This window comes from Scardinius erythrophthalmus (assembly GCF_964197995.2).
Source record: "Scardinius erythrophthalmus genome assembly, contig: HAP1_SCAFFOLD_219, whole genome shotgun sequence".
NCBI lineage: Eukaryota > Metazoa > Chordata > Actinopteri > Cypriniformes > Leuciscidae > Scardinius > Scardinius erythrophthalmus.
This window is the reverse complement of record NW_028296392.1, coordinates 29506-57062: the sequence shown is the minus strand read 5'-3', so window position 1 is coordinate 57062 and position 27557 is coordinate 29506. Positions and strand designations below refer to the sequence as shown.

The following is a 27557-nucleotide window of genomic DNA, read 5'->3' as shown; positions in this document are numbered from 1 at the left end:
TCTTTTGACTGATTTAGTTTTTTGTCCCATAACAAACCTTTTGTAACACATCTTTCCCTCGCGTCCCGTAACACATCTCTCCCTCGCGTCCCGTAACACATCTCTCCCTCGCGTCTCGTAACACATCTTTCCCTCGCGTCTCGTAACACATCTTTCCCTCGCGTCTCGTAACACATCTTTCCCTCGCGTCCCGTAACACATCTTTCCCTCGCGTCCCGTAACACATCTTTCCCTCGCGTCCCGTAACACATCTTTCCCTCGCGTCCCGTAACACATCTTTCCCTCGCGTCCCGTAACACTTCTTTCCCTCGCGTCCCGTAACACATCTTTCCCTCGCGTCCCGTAACACATCTTTCCCTCGCGTCCCGTAACACATCTTTCCCTCGCGTCCCGTAACACATCTTTCCCTCGCGTCCCGTAACACATCTTTCCCTCGCGTCCCGTAACACATCTTTCCCTCGCGTCCCGTAACACATCCTTCCCTCGCGTCCCGTAACACATCTTTCCCTCGCGTCCCGTAACACATCTTTCCCTCGCGTCCCGTAACACATCTCTCCCTCGCGTCCCGTAACACATCCTTCCCTCGCGTCCCGTAACATCTTTCCCTCGCGTCCCGTAACACATCTTTCCCTCGCGTCCCGTAACACATCTCTCCCTCGCGTCCCGTAACACATCTTTCCCTCGCGTCCCGTAACACATCCTTCCCTCGCGTCCCGTAACACATCTCTCCCTCGCGTCTCGTAACACATCTTTCCCTCGCGTCCCGTAACACATCTTTCCCTCGCGTCCCGTAACACATCTCTCCCTCGCGTCCCGTAACACATCTTTCCCTCGCGTCCCGTAACACATCTTTCCCTCGCGTCCCGTAACACATCTTTCCCTCGCGTCCCGTAACACATCTTTCCCTCGCGTCCCGTAACACATCTTTCCCTCGCGTCCCGTAACACATCTCTCCCTCGCGTCCCGTAACACATCTTTCCCTCGCGTCCCGTAACACATCTTTCCCTCGCGTCTCGTAACACATCTCTCCCTCGCGTCCCGTAACACATCTTTCCCTCGCGTCCCGTAACACATCTTTCCCTCGCATCTCGTAACACATCTCTCCCTCCTTCCCTCGCGTCCCGTAACACATCTCTCCCTCGCGTCTCGTAACACATCTTTCCCTCGCGTCCCGTAACACATCCTTCCCTCGCGTCCCGTAACACATCTTTCCCTCGCGCCTCGTAACACATCTCTCCCTCGCGTCTCGTAACACATCTCTCCCTCGCGTCTCGTAACACATCTCTCCCTCGCGTCTCGTAACACATCTTTCCCTCGCGTCCCGTAACACATCTTTCCCTCGCGTCCCGTAACACATCTTTCCCTCGCGTCCCGTAACACATCCTTCCCTCGCGTCCCGTAACACATCTCTCCCTCGCGTCTCGTAACACATCTCTCCCTCGCGTCCCGTAACACATCCTTCCCTCGCGTCCCGTAACATCTTTCCCTCGCGTCCCGTAACACATCTTTCCCTCGCATCCCGTAACACATCTCTCCCTCGCGTCCCGTAACACATCTTTCCCTCGCGTCCCGTAACACATCTCTCCCTCGCGTCCCGTAACACATCTTTCCCTCGCGTCCCGTAACACATCTTTCCCTCGCGTCCCGTAACACATCTTTCCCTCGCGTCCCGTAACACATCTCTCCCTCGCGTCCCGTAACACATCTTTCCCTCGCGTCCCGTAACACATCTTTCCCTCGCATCTCGTAACACATCTCTCCCTCCTTCCCTCGCGTCCCGTAACACATCTCTCCCTCGCGTCTCGTAACACATCTTTCCCTCGCGTCCCGTAACACATCCTTCCCTCGCGTCCCGTAACACATCTTTCCCTCGCGCCTCGTAACACATCTCTCCCTCGCGCCTCGTAACACATCTCTCCCTCGCGTCTCGTAACACATCTCTCCCTCGCGTCTCGTAACACATCTTTCCCTCGCGTCCCGTAACACATCTTTCCCTCGCGTCCCGTAACACATCTTTCCCTCGCGTCCCGTAACACATCCTTCCCTCGCGTCCCGTAACACATCTCTCCCTCGCGTCTCGTAACACATCATTCCCTCGCGTCTCGTAACACATCTCTCCCTCGCGTCTCGTAACACATCCTTCCCTCGCGTCCCGTAACACATCTTTCCCTCGCGTCTCGTAACACATCTTTCTCGTAACACATCTCTCCCTCGCGTCTCGTAACACATCTCTCCCTCGCGTCTCGTAACACATCTTTCCCTCGCGTCCCGTAACACATCTATCCCTCGCGTCCCGTAACACATCTCTCCCTCGCGTCCCGTAACACATCATTCCCTCGCGTCTCGTAACACATCTCTCCCTCGCGTCTCGTAACACATCTCTCCCTCGCGTCCCGTAACACATCTTTCCCTCGCGTCCCGTAACACATCTTTCCCTCGCGTCCCGTAAAACATCTTTCCCTCGCGTCCCGTAACACATCTCTCCCTCGCGTCCCGTAACACATCTCTCCCTCGCGTCCCGTAACACATCTTTCCCTCGCGTCCCGTAACACATCTTTCCCTCGCGTCCCGTAACACATCTCTCCCTCGCGTCCCGTAACACATCTCTCCCTCGCGTCCCGTAACACATCTATCCCTCGCGTCCCGTAACACATCTCTCCCTCGCGTCCCGTAACACATCTTTCCCTCGCGTCCCGTAACACTTCTATCCCTCGCGTCCCGTAACACATCTTTCCCTCGCGTCCCGTAACACATCTTTCCCTCGCGTCCCGTAACACATCTTTCCCTCGCGTCCCGTAACACATCTTTCCCTCGCGTCTCGTAACACATCTCTCCCTCCTTCCCTCGCGTCCCGTAACACATCTCTCCCTCGCGTCTCGTAACACATCTTTCCCTCGCGTCCCGTAACACATCCTTCCCTCGCGTCCCGTAACACATCTTTCCCTCGCGCCTCGTAACACATCTCTCCCTCGCGTCTCGTAACACATCTCTCCCTCGCGTCTCGTAACACATCTCTCCCTCGCGTCTCGTAACACATCTTTCCCTCGCGTCCCGTAACACATCTTTCCCTCGCGTCCCGTAACACATCTTTCCCTCGCGTCCCGTAACACATCCTTCCCTCGCGTCCCGTAACACATCTCTCCCTCACGTCTCGTAACACATCATTCCCTCGCGTCTCGTAACACATCTCTCCCTCGCGTCTCGTAACACATCCTTCCCTCGCGTCCCGTAACACATCTTTCCCTCGCGTCTCGTAACACATCTTTCTCGTAACACATCTCTCCCTCGCGTCTCGTAACACATCTCTCCCTCGCGTCTCGTAAAACATCTTTCCCTCGCGTCCCGTAACACATCTATCCCTCGCGTCCCGTAACACATCTCTCCCTCGCGTCCCGTAACACATCATTCCCTCGCGTCTCGTAACACATCTCTCCCTCGCGTCTCGTAACACATCTCTCCCTCGCGTCCCGTAACACATCTTTCCCTCGCGTCCCGTAACACATCTTTCCCTCGCGTCCCGTAAAACATCTTTCCCTCGCGTCCCGTAACACATCTCTCCCTCGCGTCCCGTAACACATCTCTCCCTCGCGTCCCGTAACACATCTTTCCCTCGCGTCCCGTAACACATCTTTCCCTCGCGTCCCGTAACACATCTTTCCCTCGCGTCCCGTAACACATCTCTCCCTCGCGTCCCGTAACACATCTCTCCCTCGCGTCCCGTAACACATCTCTCCCTCGCGTCCCGTAACACATCTCTCCCTCGCGTCCCGTAACACATCTCTCCCTCGCGTCCCGTAACACATCTCTCCCTCGCGTCCCGTAACACATCTTTCCCTCGCGTCCCGTAACACTTCTATCCCTCGCGTCCCGTAACACATCTTTCCCTCGCGTCCCGTAACACATCTCTCCCTCGCGTCCCGTAACACATCTTTCCCTCGCGTCCCGTAACACATCTTTCCCTCGCGTCCCGTAACACATCTTTCCCTCGCGTCCCGTAACACATCTCTCCCTCGCGTCCCGTAACACATCTTTCCCTCGCGTCCCGTAACACATCTCTCCCTCGCGTCCCGTAACACATCTTTCCCTCGCGTCCCGTTACACATCCTTCCCTCGCGTCTCGTAACACATCTCTCCCTCGCGTCTCGTAACACATCTCTCCCTCGCGTCTCGTAACACATCTTTCCCTCGCGTCTCGTAACACATCTTTCCCTCGCGTCCCGTAACACATCTATCCCTCGCGTCCCGTAACACATCTCTCCCTCGCGTCCCGTAACACATCTTTCCCTCGCGTCCCGTTACACATCCTTCCCTCGCGTCCCGTAACACATCATTCCCTCGCGTCTCGTAACACATCTCTCCCTCGCGTCTCGTAACACATCTCTCCCTCGCGTCCCGTAACACATCTTTCCCTCGCGTCCCGTAACACATCTTTCCCTCGCGTCCCGTAACACATCTTTCCCTCGCGTCCCGTAACACATCCTTCCCTCGCGTCTCGTAACACATCCTTCCCTCGCGTCCCGTAACACATCTCTCCCTCGCGTCTCGTAACACATCTTTCCCTCGCATCCCGTAACACATCTTTCCCTCGCGTCCCGTAACACATCTTTCCCTCGCATCCCGTAACACATCTTTCCCTCGCGTCCCGTAACACATCTTTCCCTCGCGTCCCGTAACATGTCTTTCTCTTGCGGGTCAAAATGACCCGAAGAACAAAAATTATGGTTCTTTTTTTTTCAGAAATCTTATTTTATTTCATTTTGATAATATTTTTTCAATTTTTTAATGCAATGTTTTTGGAGATTTTTTATTTATTTTTTATTGTATTTACCATTAAATTACTAGATTTGATCAATAAATCATAAATAAATAGTAATTCAAGCACGTTCCTCACATTCTTTCAACTTAAATTCAAAATAACGCACAATTTCATGCATAACCCTTTTAATTCAGCTGTAAATATCTTACATTGGGAGTCTTTGCCGACCTCTTGTGGAAATAGAATAATATAAGATGATATTACATGACTCTAGATGGCCTTATAGCTCTATATGGAGTAAATGAGCTGTTCCACTGGGTCCTAAAGCCAGTCAGCTTCAGTGTGCGTTCAGATACACATGTAGACATTATACAATAATTTTTTGGTAAAGTTTTAGCATATTTAGTTTGTATTTTGAGCATTTTTTGTTTTTTTCTATGTGAACTGAAGCATTCCTCGCATTCCATTCATTCTTAAGGGGGTCAGATTGACCCGTGATGGAAGGATTTGTTACTTTTTCAACCCCAAAACTCCTTGAATCCATTTAAAAAAAAAAAAAGTGTGTATTTGTGGTTCAAGTGTGACAAAAGTCCTGGGGTCTTGGACACCTCTGACGAACACTCAATTCTTAACATAAAAAAAAAAAAAAAAAATCCCGGGTCAAAATGGCAGAGGAAAGGATGAGCGTTTAAAGGGAGAGTTCACTCTAAAAATGAACATTCTGTCAGTAATTACTGTCCCTCATGTTGTTCAAACCCGCTAGACTCAGCTTCACAACACAAATGAAGATCTGAGAGATTTCTGTCCTTCCACTGACAAAGAGTTCATAAGAGATCGCAAAACTCATTCATTTATATGATGAACAGATTGAATTTAGGCTTTTACTCGCATATAAACATTCATCAGCACACACTCAGTTGTGGGAAACGGAAGCTCAAGCTCAAGTTCACTCTTCTCATCATATAAAGCCATCGAGTCTCTCCAGAATATTTGGACTAAACCGCTCAAATCATCTAGATTTATTTTTATGATCTCTTTATGAACTTGTTTAAGCGTCAGTGATAGTTGCATAACTGTCAATTTCATGAAAATATCCTCATTTGTTCTGAAGAGGTTTGGGACGACATGAGGGAAAACGGGGCGTCACGAGGGAGAGTAACGTTAATTAATGACAGAATCTGGGTGAACTATTCCTTTAATTACTATGTACTCACAAATACCTACTGTACTGATTCACTGTAAGGATGAGGATTATAGGAGTAATAGTTTTAGGTTAACTTAAATAATAATTATTTATTAATTAATGGTTGAGTTACGGTTAGGTGTAAAGTTAATAGTGTGATATGATACATCACAATGAAATAAAGTATTATAATAAATATCAGTAGGCTATTAGTATTAGTTCATAAATCATACAAGTGCTCTCATATGAGTGTTATTGTGGTCCAGATAGTGATGAGATGGTTAATACTACTGTATCACACACTGTACCGATGCCGTATCGAAATCACAACACCACGTGACTGCTGACGTTTGAAGCTTCGATCGTCATGCTGTATCGGAAGGTCGGGAGAGCTGGTTTAAAAAGATTGGCGCTTCGCGAGACTCGCGACCTCATTTGATACATAAAAATGGATATTATTATGGAGGAAGCATTATTCATATGATTTAACACTAGGGGGAGAGTGGGGTGATTTGTGCCGGGGGGGGCAGTAGTTCCACCCCTTGTTCTGGAAAACCATAGAATAATTTGGTCATGTGACCACATAATTTTGAAAAGCAATCAATTTTACTCATCCTCCAAAGAAGAGAGACACATGGCATGAGAGTTAAGCACATTTTAGTGCAAAAAACAGGTTTTTCCCTTTCAAAGTAAATTTTCTATGATTAAGGTTTTTTGATTGTAGTGTCTGGACAATTATAGACAAGTTTGAAAACATTTCACACGTGTTTTAGTGCTTTAGTAGGCTACACAATGAGTCTATTCAGTTAGCATGATGTTAGCTCTTAACTGCTGGATCATGCTAATTATTCAAACTTGTGGGTCTGGGGTGATTTGTGCCAAAGGGCCTGGGGTAAGTTGTGCCAGATCCAGACCACCTAGAGACCTACATACTCACAGGGGATAATCTTGAGAAGTGAGGAGATGGGCAGGCCTCATCATTGTTTGACTTGGGCCTGCCTGCTATTTGTTTAATTTAGCTAACACTGATTTCAGTTTTGAGTTTGCACTATGTTAATAAAGAGAAGTTTTATTCAGTTTTTAAGTGGCCTAAGTCACAATAGGATGTTTAGAAATTAGCCTAGTCACTTTATTCTTATGTTACATAATTGACAGACAGCGTTCTGTCAACAGGCATCTATTGCCAAAGCCTTTTTGCCTGAAATGAGTCACAATTATCATATATTGTGTTGCTATGGTGCTCTAAATGGTTGCTAGGGCGTAGCTTGATAGCTTCACAATGATCCTGAGAGACTGATTGGTCGTCTGAGTAAAATGAGCCCGCCCCCTTGTCTCTGTGACACTGTGATCCAGAGTTGTGTTCAATACAAAATCCCTATGCAATTGACCATAGTAGGAAAAACGCATGCTATGGTATTCCAGGGTGACAATATCTAAACTAGATGTACAAAATATGACCGCCGCTCAGGCCTGCACTGGCTTTCCACAAAAATAAATGACGTGGAGCAATTTGGCTGTATTGCGTGTTTATGTATATACCTAAAAAAAGTAGTAGTATGTGCATGTCTGTGTGTGTGTGTGTGTGTGTGTGTGTGTGTGTGTGTTTATGTGTGTGTGTTTGTGTATGTGTGTGTCTGTGTGTGTGTGTGTGTGTGTGTGTGTGTGTCTGTGCGTGTATGTATGTGTGCGTACATGTGTGCGCGTGTGTGTGTGTGTGTGTCTGTGCATGTGGATTTGTATGTGTGTGTATGGGTGTGTGTCTGTGCGTGTGGATGTCAGTGTGTGTGCATGCTTGCGTTTGTTTGTATTCCTGCATGTGTGTGTGTGACAGTATCATCCTAAACCAGCAACCCTTCGCTCAACACCACCATCTACAGGCCGATGAGTGTACAGTCACTAAATGTGCACATAAATGAATTTATTTTAGACCCCCCCATGGATGAAATTCTACGAAACTTAGCAGAGGATACCCCCAGAGGATGTCAAGTTAATCATACACATGAAATATGGTGCAGTTCTGAACATCTCCACTGAAGATAGGGGCGATTAAAGCAGAATAATACTGCATTTTCATTTTTTATGGGAGGGGCGTAAATCACAAATGAGTGATTATGGGCTAGGCTGATGTGGGCCCTTAAGAGCAACATACCATAAAAATGTCTTCATCCTCGGTGCCACGGTTCAGGTAGTTATTTAGGAAAAACTGCATTTTTTGGGGTTTGGGGGGGCCCAGCGCGGGGGGGGAGTGGCCCCCGGGGACCAAACGAAATTTTTCCGTAGAAGTCTAGTGGGGCTACATGCCCACCAAATTTCATGTTCCCCGGTGTTTCGGTGTCCCTGGTATCGTTGACGAAAAAATCAGTAGATGACGAAAAAAAAAAAAACTTTGACAATCCCCATATGACTGCTTTCGCTATAGCTACGCTAGCGGCGGTCATAATAAACCTTAAATGAGTCATTTTGTATTGAATTTGTCTTGCTTTCATATAGCATACGGTTCATAACAGTAAAATGTTCTGTTTTACTTCAGTAAGCACTGGCACAATTTACCCCAACATATTTCCCCAAAAGGCACAACTTCCCCCGCACCAGGGCCAAGTTGTGCCATGAGACCACTTTTTCCCCAAAAGCTATATTTCTGAAACTAATTATTTCAGATCCAAAGTTATTATTCTCAGGGATGCACCACATCCTGAAATACATGTACATCCTTAAGTTGAAGGCATTACTGTCATGGCCTCACTTTAAAGTCACTTTGAGTAAAAACTGGCACAACTCACCCCACTCTCCCCACTTCTCTGTAGCATAATGTATATTTTATATTTATAACAGAACACCCCCCAAAAAAAATTAAATTACAATTACTATAATTAATTTAGATGAGAATGAATAGAACTGTATTGATCCCACACTTGTATGGACTTACGGCTGAACAATAGCGGTTATATTCAGATATTTGATATTGTACCTTATTTGTTTGTGTTGTTGAAGTATAATAATAAAATAAAATAAAAAAATAATAATAAAAACTTGTATGGACTTCCGAAACTTTGCTTGGAAACGTGCTTTATCTTCTCTGCTGTGATTTGTTATGGTGGAGAAAACAAGTGTGACCACCAGGTGTCGCTAATGCGCACTGTGTTAAAAGCTTCGAGTAATGGACCTTTTTTCGGCACAATTTAATGAAAGCCTCAAATGCTTCAGAAAGCCTCGGTTTTTCCATCACTTGGTACACAGTTGGGTTTGGGCATGGTAAAAAAAAAAAACAACCTATAGTTGTGGACAGGCCATAAACAGTGGGACAGGCGGCTGGTACATCCCGGAAGTGACGGAATAAGCGCGCGCTCCTCTCCAGCCCAGCAGATGGCGGGAATGCCACCCGCCGCTCAACTGAACAGAAGAAGAAGTGATTTGTTTGAACACACTCGTTCATCAGCAGTGTGTTGATAAATGTGCAGTTAATATCGCCGATCATGACTCAGACAGACAGAGATGTGGAGAACGGCAGAGACCGAGAGAAGGAGCAGCGCGGAGTGAAGAGACCGATCGTTCCCGCCACGGTCCCGGAGCCCGCGCAGGAGGTGACGTAACATCACCGACGGTTACACACATGACGCCTGATCACAACACTAATCAGAGATAAACACACACTTCATTAATCAGAGGGAGATAAACACACACTTCTTTAATCAGAGTGATCAAAACACTAATAATTTCAGTCATAGCTAAAAGAACTGCCTATATTATGGCAAGCCGTTTTGACTTTTATTCTGTTTATTTGTTCTTGATAATATCATCAACAAATCCATTTTCACTATTTAAAATGATAATTCTTGAAACCTAATGATATTTTCACTAGTTAAAAGGCTGTTTCTTGATATTAGGAAGTAGATTTACTCTAGTAATAATGTTAATTCCTGATATGAACAATCACGTCATCACTCGAAGAAATACGAAACTTTGATATCAAGAATTCAATTTCAACTAGTAAAAACGATAATTCTTGATACCATTAACAATTAAAATTCACTAGTTAAAATGATAATTCTTGATATCTGTAATTAAATTTTCACTAGCTAAATCACCATATGCTTCCATTCAATTTCAATTGTTGATATTCTTGCTTGATAATTCCAATTTTACATATCAGAAATACAATTCTTACTAGTAACAATCATACTTTCTTATATATCAATTATTACTTTAATTCATTAATAATAATAGTTACTAGTTGAAAAGTTAATTCTTGATATCTGTAAATATATTTCAACAAGTTACATCTGTCATTTCTGAAGCTGTTTCTTACCAGTAACAATCACATTCATGAGAGCAGAAATTAACATCGTCACGAGTCAAAGTCGAATTATTGATATAAAAATGTAAAAAAATTACTAGCACAACTCAAGTGTTGATATCAAGAACAGGCATTTGCACTAGTAACTAAGTAATTGTTATTGATATAAGATAGTATGATTGTTACTAGTAAGAACTGTATTTCTGATATCACCAACTGAATTAGAATGGAAGCATATGGTGACATTGAGTTAGTGAAAATATAATTACAGGCATCAAGAATTATAGTTTTTACTAGTGAAAATTAATGTGCTGATGATGTCAAGAATTCATATTTCTGCGAGTGATGACTTCATTGTTGACATCAATTATTAAAAAATTTCAAGTAGAAATCTAAATCCTAATATCAAGAATGATCATTTTAACTAGTGAAAATTTAATTGTTGATATCACGAATTCATATCCTGTGAATGAATAAAAGTCAAGATGTCAAAAGTAAGAATAAACATGGTAATAACGATTTTGATTTTACTAACTATTCATTTAATATTAGTAAAAATTATTCTATTTACATATATTTACTAACTGAGACGTTTTTCATGTCTATTTAACGGCCATGAATCTCCTAATTCACATGTTTTGTTTACTTATCGAAATCTGAAGTCAAAAATTACATTCAAAAATTCTGAAATACACTGTAATAAAGGAAATGTGGACCAATTAATCAGAGTTTAGGTGTTAGAATTAACATGATATCTAAATGGGCAATTTGTATTATTTTCTGGTTAAGTTCATGTGCCTCGCAATCTTCAAAATAGTTTCATCTCCCTCTTCCAATCTTTACAATAGACCATTTATTGAAAAAAAAAAAAAAAATGTAGAATTGTCTATTTTGATTTCATGGTGACTTTAAAATGGAGAATATGTTTGATATGTTCAGCAAATCCAGGCGAACTTCCTGGTGGTGATCCACCCCGGGTCGAGGACCCTGCGCATGGGTCGGGCCACGGACACCCTGCCCGTCAGCGTCCCACACGTGATCGCGCGCAGACACCGGCAGCCCGGACAGCCCCGCCGCGAGGACCCCAGCCTGCTGCGCCACGGACTCAGCGTACGCTAGCGCTAGCATGCTCAGATGATGAGTGTACGGCTGAGGAGTGCAGCAGTGAGTGATGAGTATGTGTGTGTGTGTGTGTGTGTGTGTGTGTGTGTCAGTCTGCAGACAGCAGTGAGCAGAGGCAGAGCGGCCTGAAGATGATCGATCAGGTGATCTGGTCCAGGAAAATGTCCAACGGTGTGAGACGGACGCCAGTGTCCGCAGAGCAGGTGTGTGTGATCCTGAGGACGCGTGTGTATCAGCAGGTGTGTGTGCTTCAGCACTGAGCGTGTGTGTGTGTGTGTGTTCACAGGCCAGATTATACAACAGACAGATCCGCCCTGCCGTCCTGGAGCCGAACTGTAAAGTCGGCTGGACTAGCACAGCTCATCAGCCCCAGTACCTCGTCGGAGAAGAGGCGAGTCATGACATCACAGGATGCAAACACCGCAGAACTGCCCAAACTCTTGCTTTCTCTAACGGGCCTCGTTCTTACCAACACAGTCGGAACAAGTCTGCACCCTTTATCCTTTTAAAGTCGGCATGAAAGGGCAGTGGCGCTCGTCTCTCCGCCTGCTGTGTGTCCGAGTGATGTCAGAGATGAGACGCATCATGTAGTTGTGATGACATCATGTATTCGTTTAGGCAGAAACAAAGAGCTTGTTAAAACAATTATTACAAGTTGTGATCATAATGATTACACAATCTAGAAACTGGCATTGGTGCATGTCGACTCAGAGTTCATCTGAAGTTCACAGCATTAGTGAATATACACTCATGTGCTTGATCTGATATAACTGGAGTATGAGGGCAGAGAAGCGTCTTTAATATTGATTTAAACCAACTTATCTAGAAAACATGTTCCTTTGGACTGCTTTAATGTTATGAGACGGCACTTTTTATCAGGACAAACTTTAAAGCTACAATATGTTTGTTTTTTCGCCGCTAGGCGTTGCTAGCCTCTTACAATGACAAAGGCGTAGATTGATGACGCATAAGCGGAATGATGGAACTTGTTGATCAGGGTTTCTGCGGGGTCTTAAAAAGTCTAAAAATCTGAACTTTAAATTTAAGGCCTTAAAAAGTCTTAAAAACGGCCAGATTTTCATCCTAGGTCTTAAATTTCATTTAGTCAGGTCTTAAAAAGTGTTTACCCTCGTTCATTTCCAGAATCGCTGGCCGCAGAAAGTTATTACAAAGTAGCAAAAGAGTATGGAGTCGTAGCCTACAAGCGTAGCGCTAGATCAGGGGTCTCCAACACGCCGCTCGCGAGCTCCAGCAGCTCGTGGCCTGATATGAGCTAGCTCACCTGAGGCCGTTCACATATCGCGGCTTTTGCACGCTCAAGTTTGTTCAAATGTAGGCGCGCGGCAAGCGCTCATAATTGAAGCGACGCGCTAATTTTTTACCAGACGCAACGAGATGAAAAAAATCTAAACTTGTCAGAATGCCGCAAACGCACCGCAGGTCATGTGACAGGAACCAACCAATCACCCCTTTCCATTACAACATTGAAAGCTCAGTCAACATGAAGGATGGGGGTGCACCCAAACACTACTAATACATATAAGCTAATGTGTAAATGTCAGTAATTTATCTTTTTTGACTCATTCTTTTTATAAAAAAAATTATTTAAAGGCTGAAATATGAGGTTTATCTTTGTATAAAACCTTTTTTTGTCAAAACTTTATTTGAACTTGTACATGTTAGTAGATAACATGTTGCAAGACACTCTTTTAAAATCTGGCCAGCACTTTAAATGGTATTTTAATGTTCACGTAAACAAAAAGTGCATATTGATGCTAATCAATTTGTTATTTGCTGTTTTTCGACATAAAACTTGTTGAATTGACTTCATTCTGTAGTATTAGTACTTTTTGAACAGGATTCTGTGATAACCGTGATAATTTTGGTCACTTTAAACATCTCATCAGTTCCTCTCTGGTTATGATCAACTATGATCAACTAAAATCAACAATAATTGTGTTTTTACAGTATAATATGCAAAAGTACAATTTTCTATAAAAAAATTCCACCTCTCCCTCTCTCTCTCTCACACACATCAGATAATCCTAGAGCGATAGATAGATAGATAGATAGATACTCTAATGATCCTGAGGTAACTATCTATCTAACTTGGATAATGCATTGTGTAGGCCTTAAATTTCAATCTTTATGGTCTTAAAATGTCTTAAAAAGGTCTTAAATTTGACTTACTGAAACCTGCAGAAACCCTGTTGAACCCGGGCTTGACCTTCTCTCCTCCTCCACCCACGAGAGGCTCGGGTGATCACTTCCAGTGCCATGGGAAAGGCCAGAACCCGCCATAATACCTCTCTCCAATCGTTGCCATGCTGTGGTGTACTCCGCATTCATGAGGCACAGCTGTATATCATGAAGACAGGCTTTACAAGGGCTGTGAACGCCTCTGGAGTCGTTGAGTGCAGTCCAAAGGAGATTGTGGGGAACTGAACCCAAGGCATTGTCTAGGAGCACAACATGAAGATCTCTTCCCTCGTTTCTGTCTCTCTGGACTTGCTGCCAGATCATGCTTGTTTGCTCCAGGCACCCTGCGAATCCCGGGACTCCTGCCTTCTGCTCGGATGTGGCCACATATCGGGTTTTACGGAGATAAGCTGCCAGCCTTGTGGTGTCAGTGCAGGAGAGCAATAATATTGTTGAAGATTAAATTAAATGTCCCCAACTAAGCATGTAGTGGTGGAAGTGTAATCTGAACATCTAACTCCTTCCTTGATGTGAAGTCCTTCACAAACCTGAAGGGTCTTTCAGGAAGTTTGTTCTTGCCCGATCTTTCTTTCTGTGGCTCATTCTTAGGCTCTCCTCAACACCGTTACCCGCTTCTTTATTCCCCCCTTCTCCTCCTCTAATGCTCTCCTCCACTGGTTCTTACGCTGCCTTCTGTCCTTGACCAGCCGCTCCATCTCCTGCTGCCTTCTGGACTCCCTCTTCTCTACGACTCCATATCGATCAGCTCCATAGGTATAGATTATGTCTCCCATTTTTCCCAGTGTCTTCACTGTGCTTCCCCTCCATTGTTGTAGGAGTTTGCGGAGATCGGTATTGATTGTTTACAACTTCTCACAGGTTTTTGGCCACTTGAAAGTGTCTGTCGCCCCTGGGTCTCGTCTCAGTCGTGGGCTGGGGTAGATTAGCCCTGGGGTAGATTAGCCCTGGGGTAGATTAGCCCTGGGGGAGATTAGCCCTGGGGGAGATTAGCCCTGGGGGAGATTAGCCCTGGGGGAGATTAGCCCTGGGGGAGATTAGCCCTGGGGGAGATTAGCCCTGGGGGAGATTAGCCCTGGGGGAGATTAGCCCTGGGGGAGATTAGCCCTGGGGGAGATTAGCCCTGGGGGAGATTAGCCAGGGCTCCAGACTGCGACCAAATGGTCGCATTTTGCGACCAAAATTTGAGAGTGTGCGATTGAATTTTACACCCAGTCGCACATGTGCGACCAGTAATTTATTTTTTTATTTTTTCACGTTAAACGTGGAAGGGGCGCGAATGTGTGGCAGGCCAATGAGTGTGAGAAGAAAAGGGAATGGCCACTGTAACTGGCTAATGTGTGGAGGGGGAGGGTCCTAGAGATAATCGAGCGCGCGTAAACGTCCGTGGGAAGGAGACGGAGACAAATATCAATGTCACGGACAGACACAGTCGGATGATGATGATTCAGAGTCAGAGGTTTGTAAGGTGATAAAGGCCTGAACCCACTATTTTCGGGAAGACTGGCTCCGAGAATTCAGCTGGTTGAGGTACTGTAAGGAGATGCACTCCATGAGCTGCGAATGTTGCAGTCGCTACCCCAGAACTGCGGGGAAAACGAAGTTTGCAGACAGTGCAGGCACTTCGCAGTTTAAACACTCAATCTCAGCCTCAAGCATAGAGTATGCCGTGACATGTTAATAAATAAAAACAAAATGAAAGTGAAAAAAACTGCGCTACTCAGCACTCATTCTGCTTCACAGACCGTTTAATAGTTCGAACCAATAATAGACAGTGCAGAGCTCCTCTCGCCAGTCGCGGGCCGATCGCGATCACGCGGAACAGTTACTGTACATCGTGGAGATCCAGTGAAGAAATCCATTGAGTTCGCGACAGAATTAATAACATTGATCCAATGAGAAACATTCAGATTTGACGCAGAATTCTCTGTTATAAACCATATCAGATCAAACAGCGCTGACGTGGAAACCAGGAGAAACATGTGCAATGAGCGAACAAGTTATAGAAGGCTTTAGGTCCACAGATTAGCAACAATCACCTTGGATTTACTGTAGTAACACTAACTGTAACTATGGTATACTGTGGTTATAACAGTAGCCTACACATTTTTTCCAGCACTTCAAAACTATATAATCATATTTAAATGTTATTTTTAATAATGTGTTGACCAAAACATTTTTTGTTCATCCTTTAAAGACCTATTTATAAAACTAAAAGTTTCAAGAAGTAGGAAAACTCACTTATTTAAAAAAAAAAAAAGATAAAGATTAAATTACTATTGTAAACATAGCTGCAGAGGACGCTTACTGGCTATTTTCACTCCCTAATATATATTTTGTCACTCATTTTGCTTTTGAATTAATATTAAGACATTATGAATGATAATAATTAAAGTTAACTTTATCTATACACCTCAAATTAAACTCAGTGCTTTGTCATCCCACAGTGCTACCAAATACTTTAGAACTTAGTGCCGCGGCCCTCAGATGTTAGTCTGGAGCCCTGTGAACTTAAAATAAAACTGCACATTGTAATTTCTGTACGTTAAGGCTATTTATTATCAAAGCATTTGTCAGTAATACAGTTATTTTGGGGGAAAATGTGAATAATTGCATTGCAAGGTGATTTAAGGTGTGCCCCTAAATTTTCTGCTTGCGCTCCTAAAATTTTAAGTCAGGGGCTACAGCGCTCCTAATAAAAAAAGTTAGTCTGGAGCCCTGTTAGCCCTGGGGTAGATTAGCCCTGGGATTAGCCTCTGCTTCTGGGACAGGGCGTTGATGTCCTGCAGACTTTGGGGGTTTTCCTGCTGCTGGACTTCACTTGACTTACTCGTCGATGCAATGTCCTTGTCCCTGCGTCTATACACACTTCTTGCAGCCCTGATGTATTTTAATAATGTTATTCACACCTAAAGCGAAGTGTATATTCGTATCGCGTTACTCGCTCTAGATTACTCGCGGGATGTTTCTTGTTTTTCGCGTCACTTGCGCGAATAAAAACACTGCGCGATTAGGAGTGTCTTCACACATCATCAACAACAACAACAGCAACATTTCTTTCTGCTATTTTTTCAGTCATCAACCACGTTGGAGATAATTACTCTTGCTGCCCTGTTCCTGTTGTGGAACCCTGAAACGCAGGTGCCTGGGTTAGCAACACACACACACACACACACACACACACAACTCGGTGAATTTCACCGTCTACTCCAGGAACTGCGCCTGGGTCAATTGCCATGTTGTCTAACGAGGAGTCCTCTTCCCCCCCCGTGCTCGCTGATTCTAGATGACTCTTGATCCACTCGTAGCCATGAATGGGGGAACCCGAACACTACTTGTGCCAGGTTCCTCACACAGGGGTCGGTAGCTGGCCTATGGCGGCCCACAGGGGTCGTATCTAGCCTATGGCGGCCCACAGGGGTCGTATCTAGCCTATGGCGGCCCACAGGGGTCGGTAGCTGGCCTATGGCGGCCCACAGGGGTCGGTAGTTGGCCTATGGCGGCCCACAGGGGTCGGTAGCTGGCCTATGGCGGCCCACAGGGGTCGTATCTAGCCTATGGCGGCCCTCAGGGGTCGTATCTAGCCTATGGCGGCCCTCAGGGGTCGTATCTAGCCTATGGCGGCCCTCAGGGGTCGTATCTAGCCTATGGCGGCCCACAGGGGTCGTATCTAGCCTATGGCGGCCCACAGGGGTCGTATCTAGCCTATGGCGGCCCACAGGGGTCGTATCTAGCCTATGGCGGCCCTCAGGGGTCGTATCTAGCCTATGGCGGCCCACAGGGGTCGTATTTAGCCTATGGCGGCCCACAGGGGTCGTATCTAGCCTATGGCGGCCCTCAGGGGTCGGTAGCTGGCCTATGGCGGCCCACAGGGGTCGGTAGCTGGCCTATGGCGGCCCACAGGGGTCGTATCTACTCTATGGCGGCCCTCAGGGGTCGGTAGCTGGCCTATGGCGGCCCACAGGGGTCGGTAGCTGGCCTATGGTGGCCCACAGGGGTCGGTAGCTGGCCTATGGCGGCCCACAGGGGTCGTATCTAGCCTATGGCGGCCCACAGGGGTCGGTAGCTGGCCTATGGCGGCCCACAGGGGTCGGTAGCTGGCCTATGGCGGCCCACAGGGGTCGTATCTAGCCTATGGCGGGCCCACAGGGGTCGGTAGCTGGCCTATGACGGGCCCACAGGGGTCGTATCTAGCCTATGGCGGGCCCACAGGGGTCGGTAGCTGGCCTATGGTGGCCCACAGGGGTCGGTAGCTGGCCTATGGCGGCCCTCAGGGGTCGTATCTAGCCTATGGCGGCCCACAGGGGTCGGTAGCTGGCCTATGGCGGCCCACAGGGGTCGGTAGCTGGCCTATGGCGGCCCACAGGGGTCGTATTTAGCCTATGACGGGCCCACAGGGGTCGTATCTAGCCTATGGCGGCCCTCAGGGGTCGGTAGCTGGCCTATGGCGGCCCACAGGGGTCGGTAGCTGGCCTATGGCGGCCCACAGGGGTCGTATCTAGCCTATGGCGACCCACAGGGGTCGTATCTAGCCTATGGCGGCCCTCAGGTGTCGTATCTAGCCTATGGCGGCCCTCAGGGGTCGTATCTAGCCTATGGCGCCCTCAGGGGTCGTATCTAGCCTATGGCGGCCCACAGGGGTCGTATCTAGCCTATGGCGGCCCTCAGGGGTCAGTAGCTGGCCTATGGCGGCCCTCAGGGGTCGGTAGCTGGCCTATGGCGGCCCACAGGGGTCGTATCTAGCCTATGGCGCCCTCAGGGGTCGTATCTAGCCTATGGCGCCCTCAGGGGTCGTATCTAGCCTATGGCGGCCCTCAGGGGTCGTATCTAGCCTATGGCGCCCTCAGGGGTCGTATCTAGCCTATGGCGGCCCACAGGGGTCGTATCTAGCCTATGGCGGCCCTCAGGGGTCAGTAGCTGGCCTATGGCGGCCCACAGGGGTCGGTAGCTGGCCTATGGCGGCCCACAGGGGTCGGTAGCTAACCTATGGCGGCCCACAGGGGTCGTATCTAGCCTATGGCGGCCCACAGGGGTCGGTAGCTAACCTATGGCGGCCCACAGGGGTCGTAGCTGGCCTATGGCGGCCCTCAGGGGTCGTATCTAGCCTATGGCGGCCCACAGGGGTCGTATTTAGCCTATGACGGCCCTCAGGGGTCGGTAGCTGGCCTATGGCGGCCCACAGGGGTCGGTAGCTGGCCTATGGCGGCCCACAGGGGTCGTATCTAGCCTATGGCGGCCCTCAGGGGTCGGTAGCTGGCCTATGGCGGCCCACAGGGGTCGGTAGCTGGCCTATGGCGGCCCACAGGGGTCGGTAGCTAACCTATGGCGGCCCACAGGGGTCGTATCTAGCCTATGGCGGCCCACAGGGGTCGGTAGCTAACCTATGGCGGCCCACAGGGGTCGTAGCTGGCCTATGGCGGCCCACAGGGGTCGGTATCTAGCCTATGGCGGCCCACAGGGGTCGTAGCTGGCCTATGGCGGCCCACAGGGGTCGGTATCTAGCCTATGGCGGCCCACAGGGGTCGTATTTAGCCTATGGCGGCCCACAGGGGTCGTAGCTGGCCTATGGCGGCCCTCAGGGGTCGGTATCTAGCCTATGGCGGCCCTCAGGGGTCGGTATCTAGCCTATGGCGGCCCACAGGGGTCGTATTTAGCCTATGACGGGCCCACAGGGGACGGTAGCTGGCCTATGGCGGCCCACAGGGGTTGTAGCTGGCCTATGGCGGCCCACAGGGGTTGTAGCTGGCCTATGGCGGCCCACAGGGGACGGTAGCTGGCCTATGGCGGCCCACAGGGGTCGTAGCTGGCCTATGGCGGCCCACAGGGGTCGGTAGCTGGCCTATGGCGGCCCACAGGGGTCGGTAGCTGGCCTATGGCGGCCCACAGGGGTCGTAGCTGGCCTATGGCGGCCCACAGGGGTCGTAGCTGGCCTATGGCGGCCCACAGGGGTCGGTAGCTGGCCTATGGCGGCCCACAGGGGTTGTAGCTGGCCTATGGCGGCCCACAGGGGTCGGTAGCTAACCTATGGCGGCCCACAGGGGTCGTATCTAGCCTATGGCGGGCCACAGGGGTCGGTATCTAGCCTATGGCGGCCCACAGTGGTCGGTAGCTGGCCTATGGCGGCCCACAGGGGTCGTAGCTGGCCTATGGCGGCCCACAGTGGTCGTATCTAGCCTATGGCGGCCCACAGGGGTCGGTAGCTAACCTATGGCCAGGGCCGGCGCGTGCACTTCTGCCGCTCTAGGCGAAAAACAATTGTGCCGCCCCTAGGGCTGGTCCGAATACCTTTTTTTGAGCTTTGAAGCTTCGGTAGTAATGAACATCGAATATTTGAAGCTTCGGGGAGAGGGGGCTGAACATATTCTTCTCTCTAATAAGGCCGTAATCTCTATGTCTGTCTGTCTGTTTGCATTTTGATTATTTCGAGAACCGTTCATCCAATCGACTTCACAAGGGAGTGCAGTGTTGCATTTGGTACAAAATAGATGGACACACGAGACGCGACACGTTCAGAATTTATAAACTTGTAGTATACAGAACAGAACTGCGCGAGCGGGAGGTGGCGCGCCTCACGCGGGCAGGGCTTATTTGCTTATTTATTAAACGCACACACACAGGTCTGTTAACTTAAGCAAGGCTATTTTTAAGGTAGTCTAATATTTTTCTGACTAAAAAATTAGTGACACAGTAAAGGGTAGATTTAAATAAAGAAAAAACGAAATTTAAATAAAGAAAAACAAAATTTAAATAAAGAAAAAACGAAATTTAAATAAAGAAAAATGAAATTAAGTTAAATTAAATACGAAATTAATTTAGATTGATAATAACTAGGGATGCACCGATGTGAAAATTGTGGCCGATACCGATAACCGATATTAATATTGCTGTTATGGCCGATACCGATATTTACCGATGTCGATATCTCTGTATAGAAAACAAATTTTAATGATTATCAAATAAAGAGCTATTTTCCAAAACACTTTTTTTTTTTTTTTTTTACTTTAGAAATGACTGATATTGGGCACCTTTACCTGTGTGCAAAATATGTCACACATACGACACACATGCATTATATTGCATTGCATACAATGTGTGCTGGTCAACTTGTCTAAAATTATGAAACCCTTAGAAAACAGGAAGAAAAAAAACAGGAACATTGTGTACAATTAAGATAGGCTACTTAATTTATTATTCCAATAACCAAATATGATACTAAATAGCACAGGGAAAAGGGCTTCTATTTGTGACGTGCTGTCTTTGCCTTTGAACATTGCACATTTTAAACAGGACACGCATTAGCTGAATAAATGTTAGCCAATACAAACATATTTATAGAAAACAGTTGACAATGATTAGACAGGAGTCCAATAATAGCATAACGAATCACTTATTCTAAAAATAATAACAAGTAGGCTAAAAGACGAATCCGACATATGGGCTGAGTTAACAGTAAAACGTCCGTCATTTAACGAATTTTAAAAACACGGATCGGATGGATAATACAAAATGCTTTCTGACATTTTGAAAGAAAAAAAAAAACAAGCAAGAACAAAATTTAAACTTAGCCCGTCAATTTTTCATTTTACAATTATCTTCTCTCTCTCTCTGTGTGCGCGCGTCCGTGTTTGTGAGGGAGAGCTCGCGCAGCACTGATACATCGGTAGCCTACTTTTTAATCCATAAGTAACGAACGCGCTAGTTTTCATACAAAATAAATATGTAACATAATTAGGTAGGCTACTTTAGTTATTATTAACACAATAACGTAACACATGAAGGTACGTTTCTCAACACAGAATGAATAATAAACGCCTGTTTCTCCACTCGCGCTTATCAGTAATCCACAAATCACACGTGCGGTCACTTTTGAGAAAAAATCAAATTCGAACGGGTATCAAATATCAAGCAATATTCAAATATCTACGAGTCAAAAAACGATCAATCAAAAATGTGTCATGAGGGAAAAATCATAAGTCGCACTGGACTGCGTTAACAATGTTACTGACGGGACAGTTCTCTGTAACGCACGTCCAAAGACTGCTTTAAAACTTTCACAGAGACCTCAAACAGAAAGCACAAAGCCTGTCTTTAAATTTAATTTCGTTTTGTATTAATTGTATCTTAATTTTGATCAATGTTTCATCAAAAATAAACAAAGTAAATATTAGAAAATATTTAATCAGGACATGGAGGCGAAAGCGCGTGAACTGAAGCGCGTCTCAAATGAACCGAAACCTACCTGCCTCACAGACCTGAGACATAGCCTATATAGAAAGCTTGAAACATCTATTTTTAAACAGAACAATTCAAAATGAAAGAAAACAGACTGTTCTCTGCTTATGTCATCTGTATGAAATGTGTATTTCTCACAGGCGCGTTCACTGCACGAGTCAGCATCAGTAACTTAATCTTCGACTTCACACGTCAAATATCGGCCTGTTCACATCGGCCCTATTTTGACATCGGACCGATACCGATGTGAAAAAAAAATGACCATATCGGCCGACATTATATCGGCGGCCGATATATCGTGCACCCCTAATAATAACGGGTAAAAAGGCTAATACATTTTCCACAATGTCAAAGCAACGCAGCTTAATCCAAAACACAAGCTCAGGCACTTCTGTCCACACACACTCCGCTGTTCTGCTCTAGCCAGAGAATACTCCCGTTGTATGAACACTTTAGTAGGCCAAGAGGAAGCAAATATATTAGGTTGGGTTCCTTCAACTGTCCATCCTATTAAAATGGCTCTAGGCAAAAAAAAAAAAAAAAAAAGTAGGCCTATTGTATTTAACCAGATTTTATAGTGTTGAACATATTCAAGTGCGAATGAGAACCGTTTCGAGAGGGATGCCAGGTGTGCACTTTTTTTTTTTTTATAGAAATTCCGGTAACGTTAGCTGTGCTAGCGGTCTCTTGGTTCTGTGGTGGACTTGACGGCGTGTCATCCTTGCAAATACTCCCTGGATCAATATATTTTAACAACGAACCCCTCTGTTGTTGGTGTGCTTTCTCCTTCAAAAGTCTCGATTCATGAACGTATGTTCATTGCGTAGCCTATGTCAGTTGACAAATGAACGAAAGACTCGGAAGGTAAAGTAATTATGTTCCATGTAAATTATTTTTGACTGCATTATAATGATTTCTTAATTCAGAATATGATCAACATTGCGTAGGTGGATGTGATCGGGGAATTTGGCTGTTAAAAGTATAACATTTAAAGCCACTTAAATTAACGAAATTACTCAAATAAAGATTCGTTCATTTTTATGAATGAGATCGAACAAGAGAGTCAGTAAAATTATCCGAACTTCCCATCACTCAGTCATGACTCGTGAGAGCAGGGGGCGGGGGAGCGGCAGCTCAGCAAATCATATAGCCTATTTTGTGAATTATTCATTCCCGTTTGGCACACATTTTGCCGCCCTTACAAAAGTGCCGCTCTAGGCAATTGCCTAGTTCGCCTATATGGACGCGCCGGCCCTGCCTATGGCGGCCCACAGGGGTCGATAGCTGGCCTATGGCGGCCCACAGGGGTCGATAGCTGGCCTATGGCGGCCCACAGGGGTCGGTAGCTAACCTATGGCGGCCCACAGGGGTCGTATCTAGCCTATGGCGGCCCACAGGGGTCGGTAGCTAACCTATGGCGGCCCACAGGGGTCGGTAGCTAACCTATGGCGGCCCACAGGGGTCGTATCTAGCCTATGGCGGCCCACAGGGGTCGTATCTAGCCTATGGCGGCCCACAGGGGTCGATAGCTGGCCTATGGCGGCCCACAGGGGTCGATAGCTGGCCTATGGCGGCCCACAGGGGTCATAGCTGGCCTATGGCGGCCCACAGGGGTCGGTAGCTAACCTATGGCGGCCCACAGGGGTCGGTAGCTAACCTATGGCGGCCCACAGGGGTCGTATCTAGCCTATGGCGGCCCACAGGGGTCGTAGCTGGCCTATGGCGGCCCACAGGGGTCGTATCTAGCCTATGGCGGCCCACAGGGGTCGTATCTAGCCTATGGCGGCCCACAGGGGTCGTATCTAGCCTATGGCGGCCCACAGGGGTCGTATCTAGCCTATGGCGGTCCACAGGGGTCGATAGCTGGCCTATGGCGGCCCACAGGGGTCGGTAGCTGGCCTATGGCGGCCCACAGGGGTCGTATCTAGCCTATGGCGGCCCACAGGGGTCGTATCTAGCCTATGGCGGCCCACAGGGGTCGTATCTAGCCTATGGCGGGCCCACAGGGGTCGGTAGCTGGCCTATGGCGGCCCACAGGGGACGGTAGCTGGCCTATGGCGGCCCACAGGGGTCGTATCTAGCCTATGGCGGCCCACAGGGGTCGTATCTAGCCTATGGCGGCCCACAGGGGTCGTATCTAGCCTATGGCGGGCCCACAGGGGTCGTATCTAGCCTATGGCGGCCCACAGGGGTCGTATCTAGCCTATGGCGGCCCACAGGGGTCGTATCTAGCCTATGGCGGCCCACAGGGGTCGGTAGCTGGCCTATGGCGGCCCACAGGGGTCGTATCTAGCCTATGGCGGCCCACAGGGGTCGTATCTAGCCTATGGCGGCCCACAGGGGTCGTATCTAGCCTATGGCGGCCCACAGGGGTCAGTAGCTGGCCTATGGCGGCCCACAGGGGTCGTATCTAGCCTATGGCGGCCCACAGGGGTCGTATCTAGCCTATGGCGGCCCACAGGGGTCGTATCTAGCCTATGGCGGGCCCACAGGGGTCGTATCTAGCCTATGGCGGCCCACAGGGGTCGTATCTAGCCTATGGCGGGCCCACAGGGGTCGGTAGCTGGCCTATGGCGGCCCACAGGGGTCGTATCTAGCCTATGGCGGCCCACAGGGGTCGTATCTAGCCTATGGCGGCCCACAGGGGTCGTATCTAGCCTATGGCGGGCCCACAGGGGTCGGTAGCTGGCCTATGGCGGCCCACAGGGGTCGTATCTAGCCTATGGCGGCCCACAGGGGTCGTATCTAGCCTATGGCGGCCCACAGGGGTCGTATCTAGCCTATGGCGGCCCACAAGGGTCGTATCTAGCCTATGGCGGCCCACAGGGGTCGGTAGCTGGCCTATGGCGGCCCACAGGGGTCGGTAGCTGGCCTATGGCGGCCCACAGGGGTCGGTAGCTGGCCTATGGCGGCCCACAGGGGTCGGTAGCTGGCCTATGGCGGCCCACAGGGGTCGGTAGCTGGCCTATGGCGGCCCACAGGGATCGTATCTAGCCTATGGCGGGCCCACAGGGGTCGGTAGCTGGCCTATGGCGGCCCACAGGGGTCGTATCTAGCCTATGGCGGGCCCACAGGGGTCGGTAGCTGGCCTATGGCGGCCCTCAGGGGTCGTATCTAGCCTATGGCGGCCCACAGGGGTCGGTAGCTGGCCTATGGCGGCCCACAGGGGTCGGTAGCTGGCCTATGGCGGCCCACAGGGGTCGGTAGCTGGCCTATGGCGGCCCACAGGGGTCGGTAGCTGGCCTATGGCGGCCCACAGGGGTCGGTAGCTGGCCTATGGCGGCCCTCAGGGGTCGTATCTAGCCTATGGCGGCCCACAGGGGTCGGTAGCTGGCCTATGGCGGCCCACAGGGGTCGGTAGCTGGCCTATGGCGGCCCTCAGGGGTCGTATCTAGCCTATGGTGGCCCACAGGGGTCGTATCTAGCCTATGGCGGCCCACAGGGGTCGTATCTAGCCTATGGTGGCCCACAGGGGTCGTATCTAGCCTATGGCGGCCCACAGGGGTCGTATCTAGCCTATGGCGGCCCACAGGGGTCGTATCTAGCCTATGGTGGCCCACAGGGGTCGTATCTAGCCTATGGCGGCCCACAGGGGTCGTATCTAGCCTATGGCGGCCCACAGGGGTCGTATCTAGCCTATGGCGGCCCACAGGGGTCGTATCTAGCCTATGGTGGCCCACAGGGGTCGTATCTAGCCTATGGTGGCCCACAGGGGTCGTATCTAGCCTATGGTGGCCCACAGGGGTCGTATCTAGCCTATGGCGGCCCACAGGGGTCGTTAGCTGGCCTATGGCGGCCCACAGGGGTCGGTTTAACAGTTTCCTTTGAAGGGGTTTTGTTAGTCTTTGATCTTCCTACTAAGAGTTGAACTGTGTGAATGTTTACCTAGTCTTAGTTCCCGTGACCATGTGTTGTTTATACAATTTGGGGGGTACCATTATCTCCAGTTGGGGGTAATTGCCTCTATTGTCTTTAGATGATTAGATTTAGTGGTCATCCCTAAGGCTGTGTGTAAGGTGTGTGTGCTGTGTGCCCACTGAATGCCTATAAGAAACCATGTAAAGTTACGTTAGTCAGATTTTGTTGGATGACTGCAGCAACGTACAGCGAAGTTCTCAATAAAGAATAACTTCTGTTTGAACGTGATCCCAACATCTCCTGGTCTTGCTTCGAAAATAAGAAGTTTCCAACACTGGTTACATCCAGAGATAAAGTTACATTTTAGGACGAGATGGTAATATCGCTTGCTTTTATTGCACTTTTCTGAGATGAATGGGAAACAGATGTGGAGGTACTCGGGATAGAGGGACATAAACAGCATTAATATGGCTTTTATTATTTTTTATGTTATCAATGTATAAACATTGATCAATGCACATCAAATACATTAAATGGAAGCTCAACCATATTCTCTCCCTCTCTTCCTCCCTCTCCCCCTCCCTCTCTCTCTCACTCTCTCACTCTCCCCCCCTCTCAGGCGTTGTATGTGAACCCCTCTGACTGCTACAGCCTCCACTGGCCCATCTGCAGGGGTCACCTGAACCTCCACAGTGGACCGGGCGGCTCGCTCACTTCTGTGCTGACCGACCTCGAGAACATCTGGGCTCACACTCTTCAGAAGCTGCTGGAGATCCCTCTGAAGGACCTGAAGGTACAGCAGAACCTGAGGATTCATGTGACATGATGATGATAATGATGATTAGTGATCGACCGATATTGATTTTTTATTACCGATACCGATTATTTGCGTGTTTATGTGCCCGATAACCGATATGCAGAACCGATATTTATTTACTGTTATACTTCTGTTTAGTCTAATGTTTTCATATGGAGAAAATAATTGACAGGGAATATCACCTTTGCAGAAATGTAATTCATTTTAAACAGTTTTAGAAGGTTTATGTGCCGTTTAATAGGTTTAAAGAGTGAGGAATAATTCACTGGGTAATATTAGCTGGAATATAACTTTGTCAGGAAAGTAACAAACAAAACAGCATATTTGCATTTTCCAACTAGTATGTTATTCATAATTAATAATGTTTTTGTCGGCCTAGATCATGAAATGCTTTCTGACAAAGTGCTGTTTATCTATGAATTTACACAGAACTATAACTTACTCAACCGCGATCGCGCGTGGAGATAATAAATAATAAATTTCCACAGAGCGGTATTTATTTATATGTGTATTAGCGAAATAATGGTTATGTAGTAAATGATAATATAATCTAGGGTGTTTAAACAAGATAATCTTGTCAAAAGTTTCATTCCGTGGCCGTGCTTGAGCATTCCTGTCATCAACCCAGTGAGCGCTCAGCAATATGAACAAACTTTTTTTTCGAGACTAATGGTGATCAAATACAACAGAAAGAGAATTAAATTCAGCGCTTTTATTTTAAACATGCACTCATTCATGTCTGTTTTATTTAATTCATGTAAAGTTGCGTCTTATTGGGGCAGGACATGACGGATTACGCTACGTGACTCTGAGTTCGTCTCAATGTTTTAGAACAAGCTGCATAAATAAACTATATCAGGCATTTATGTCTCAAATCTCATTTCTGCATGTCTGTTATGTTAAATAAAGTAGAATAATTAAAGCAAAGAAAGCAGAACATATACTTTACATGTGCACAGAGTTGTTGTTGACTGATCTCCTCAGAGGCGGGCTGCAATGGCGGAATTCTCAAAACGGCCACAAGATGGCGCTGTTTATCGGCGAATCCGATATTACAAAACCGATACCCGATTATGGG

The 27557-nt window shown here is 47.6% G+C and overlaps 1 protein-coding gene across 2 annotated transcripts in view; it reads left to right on the top strand.

The window, feature by feature from the left end:
* Window positions 1–9258: 9258 nt before the first annotated feature.
* actr8 (actin related protein 8) overlaps window positions 9259–27557 on the top strand; it is a 35936-nt gene continuing 17637 nt past the window's right edge. The window contains exons 1-5 of one of the 2 annotated variants that reach the window (XM_081394792.1): window positions 9259–9520; window positions 11173–11343; window positions 11448–11558; window positions 11642–11746; window positions 26282–26455. In XM_081394792.1, the coding sequence (XP_081250918.1) occupies window positions 9413–9520; window positions 11173–11343; window positions 11448–11558; window positions 11642–11746; window positions 26282–26455 (669 nt within the window). In that variant the 5' untranslated portion in view covers window positions 9259–9412. Of the gene's footprint in view, window positions 9521–11172; window positions 11344–11447; window positions 11595–11641; window positions 11747–26281; window positions 26456–27557 lie in introns of both variants that reach the window. The other variant, XM_081394793.1, reaches the window with a different exon arrangement.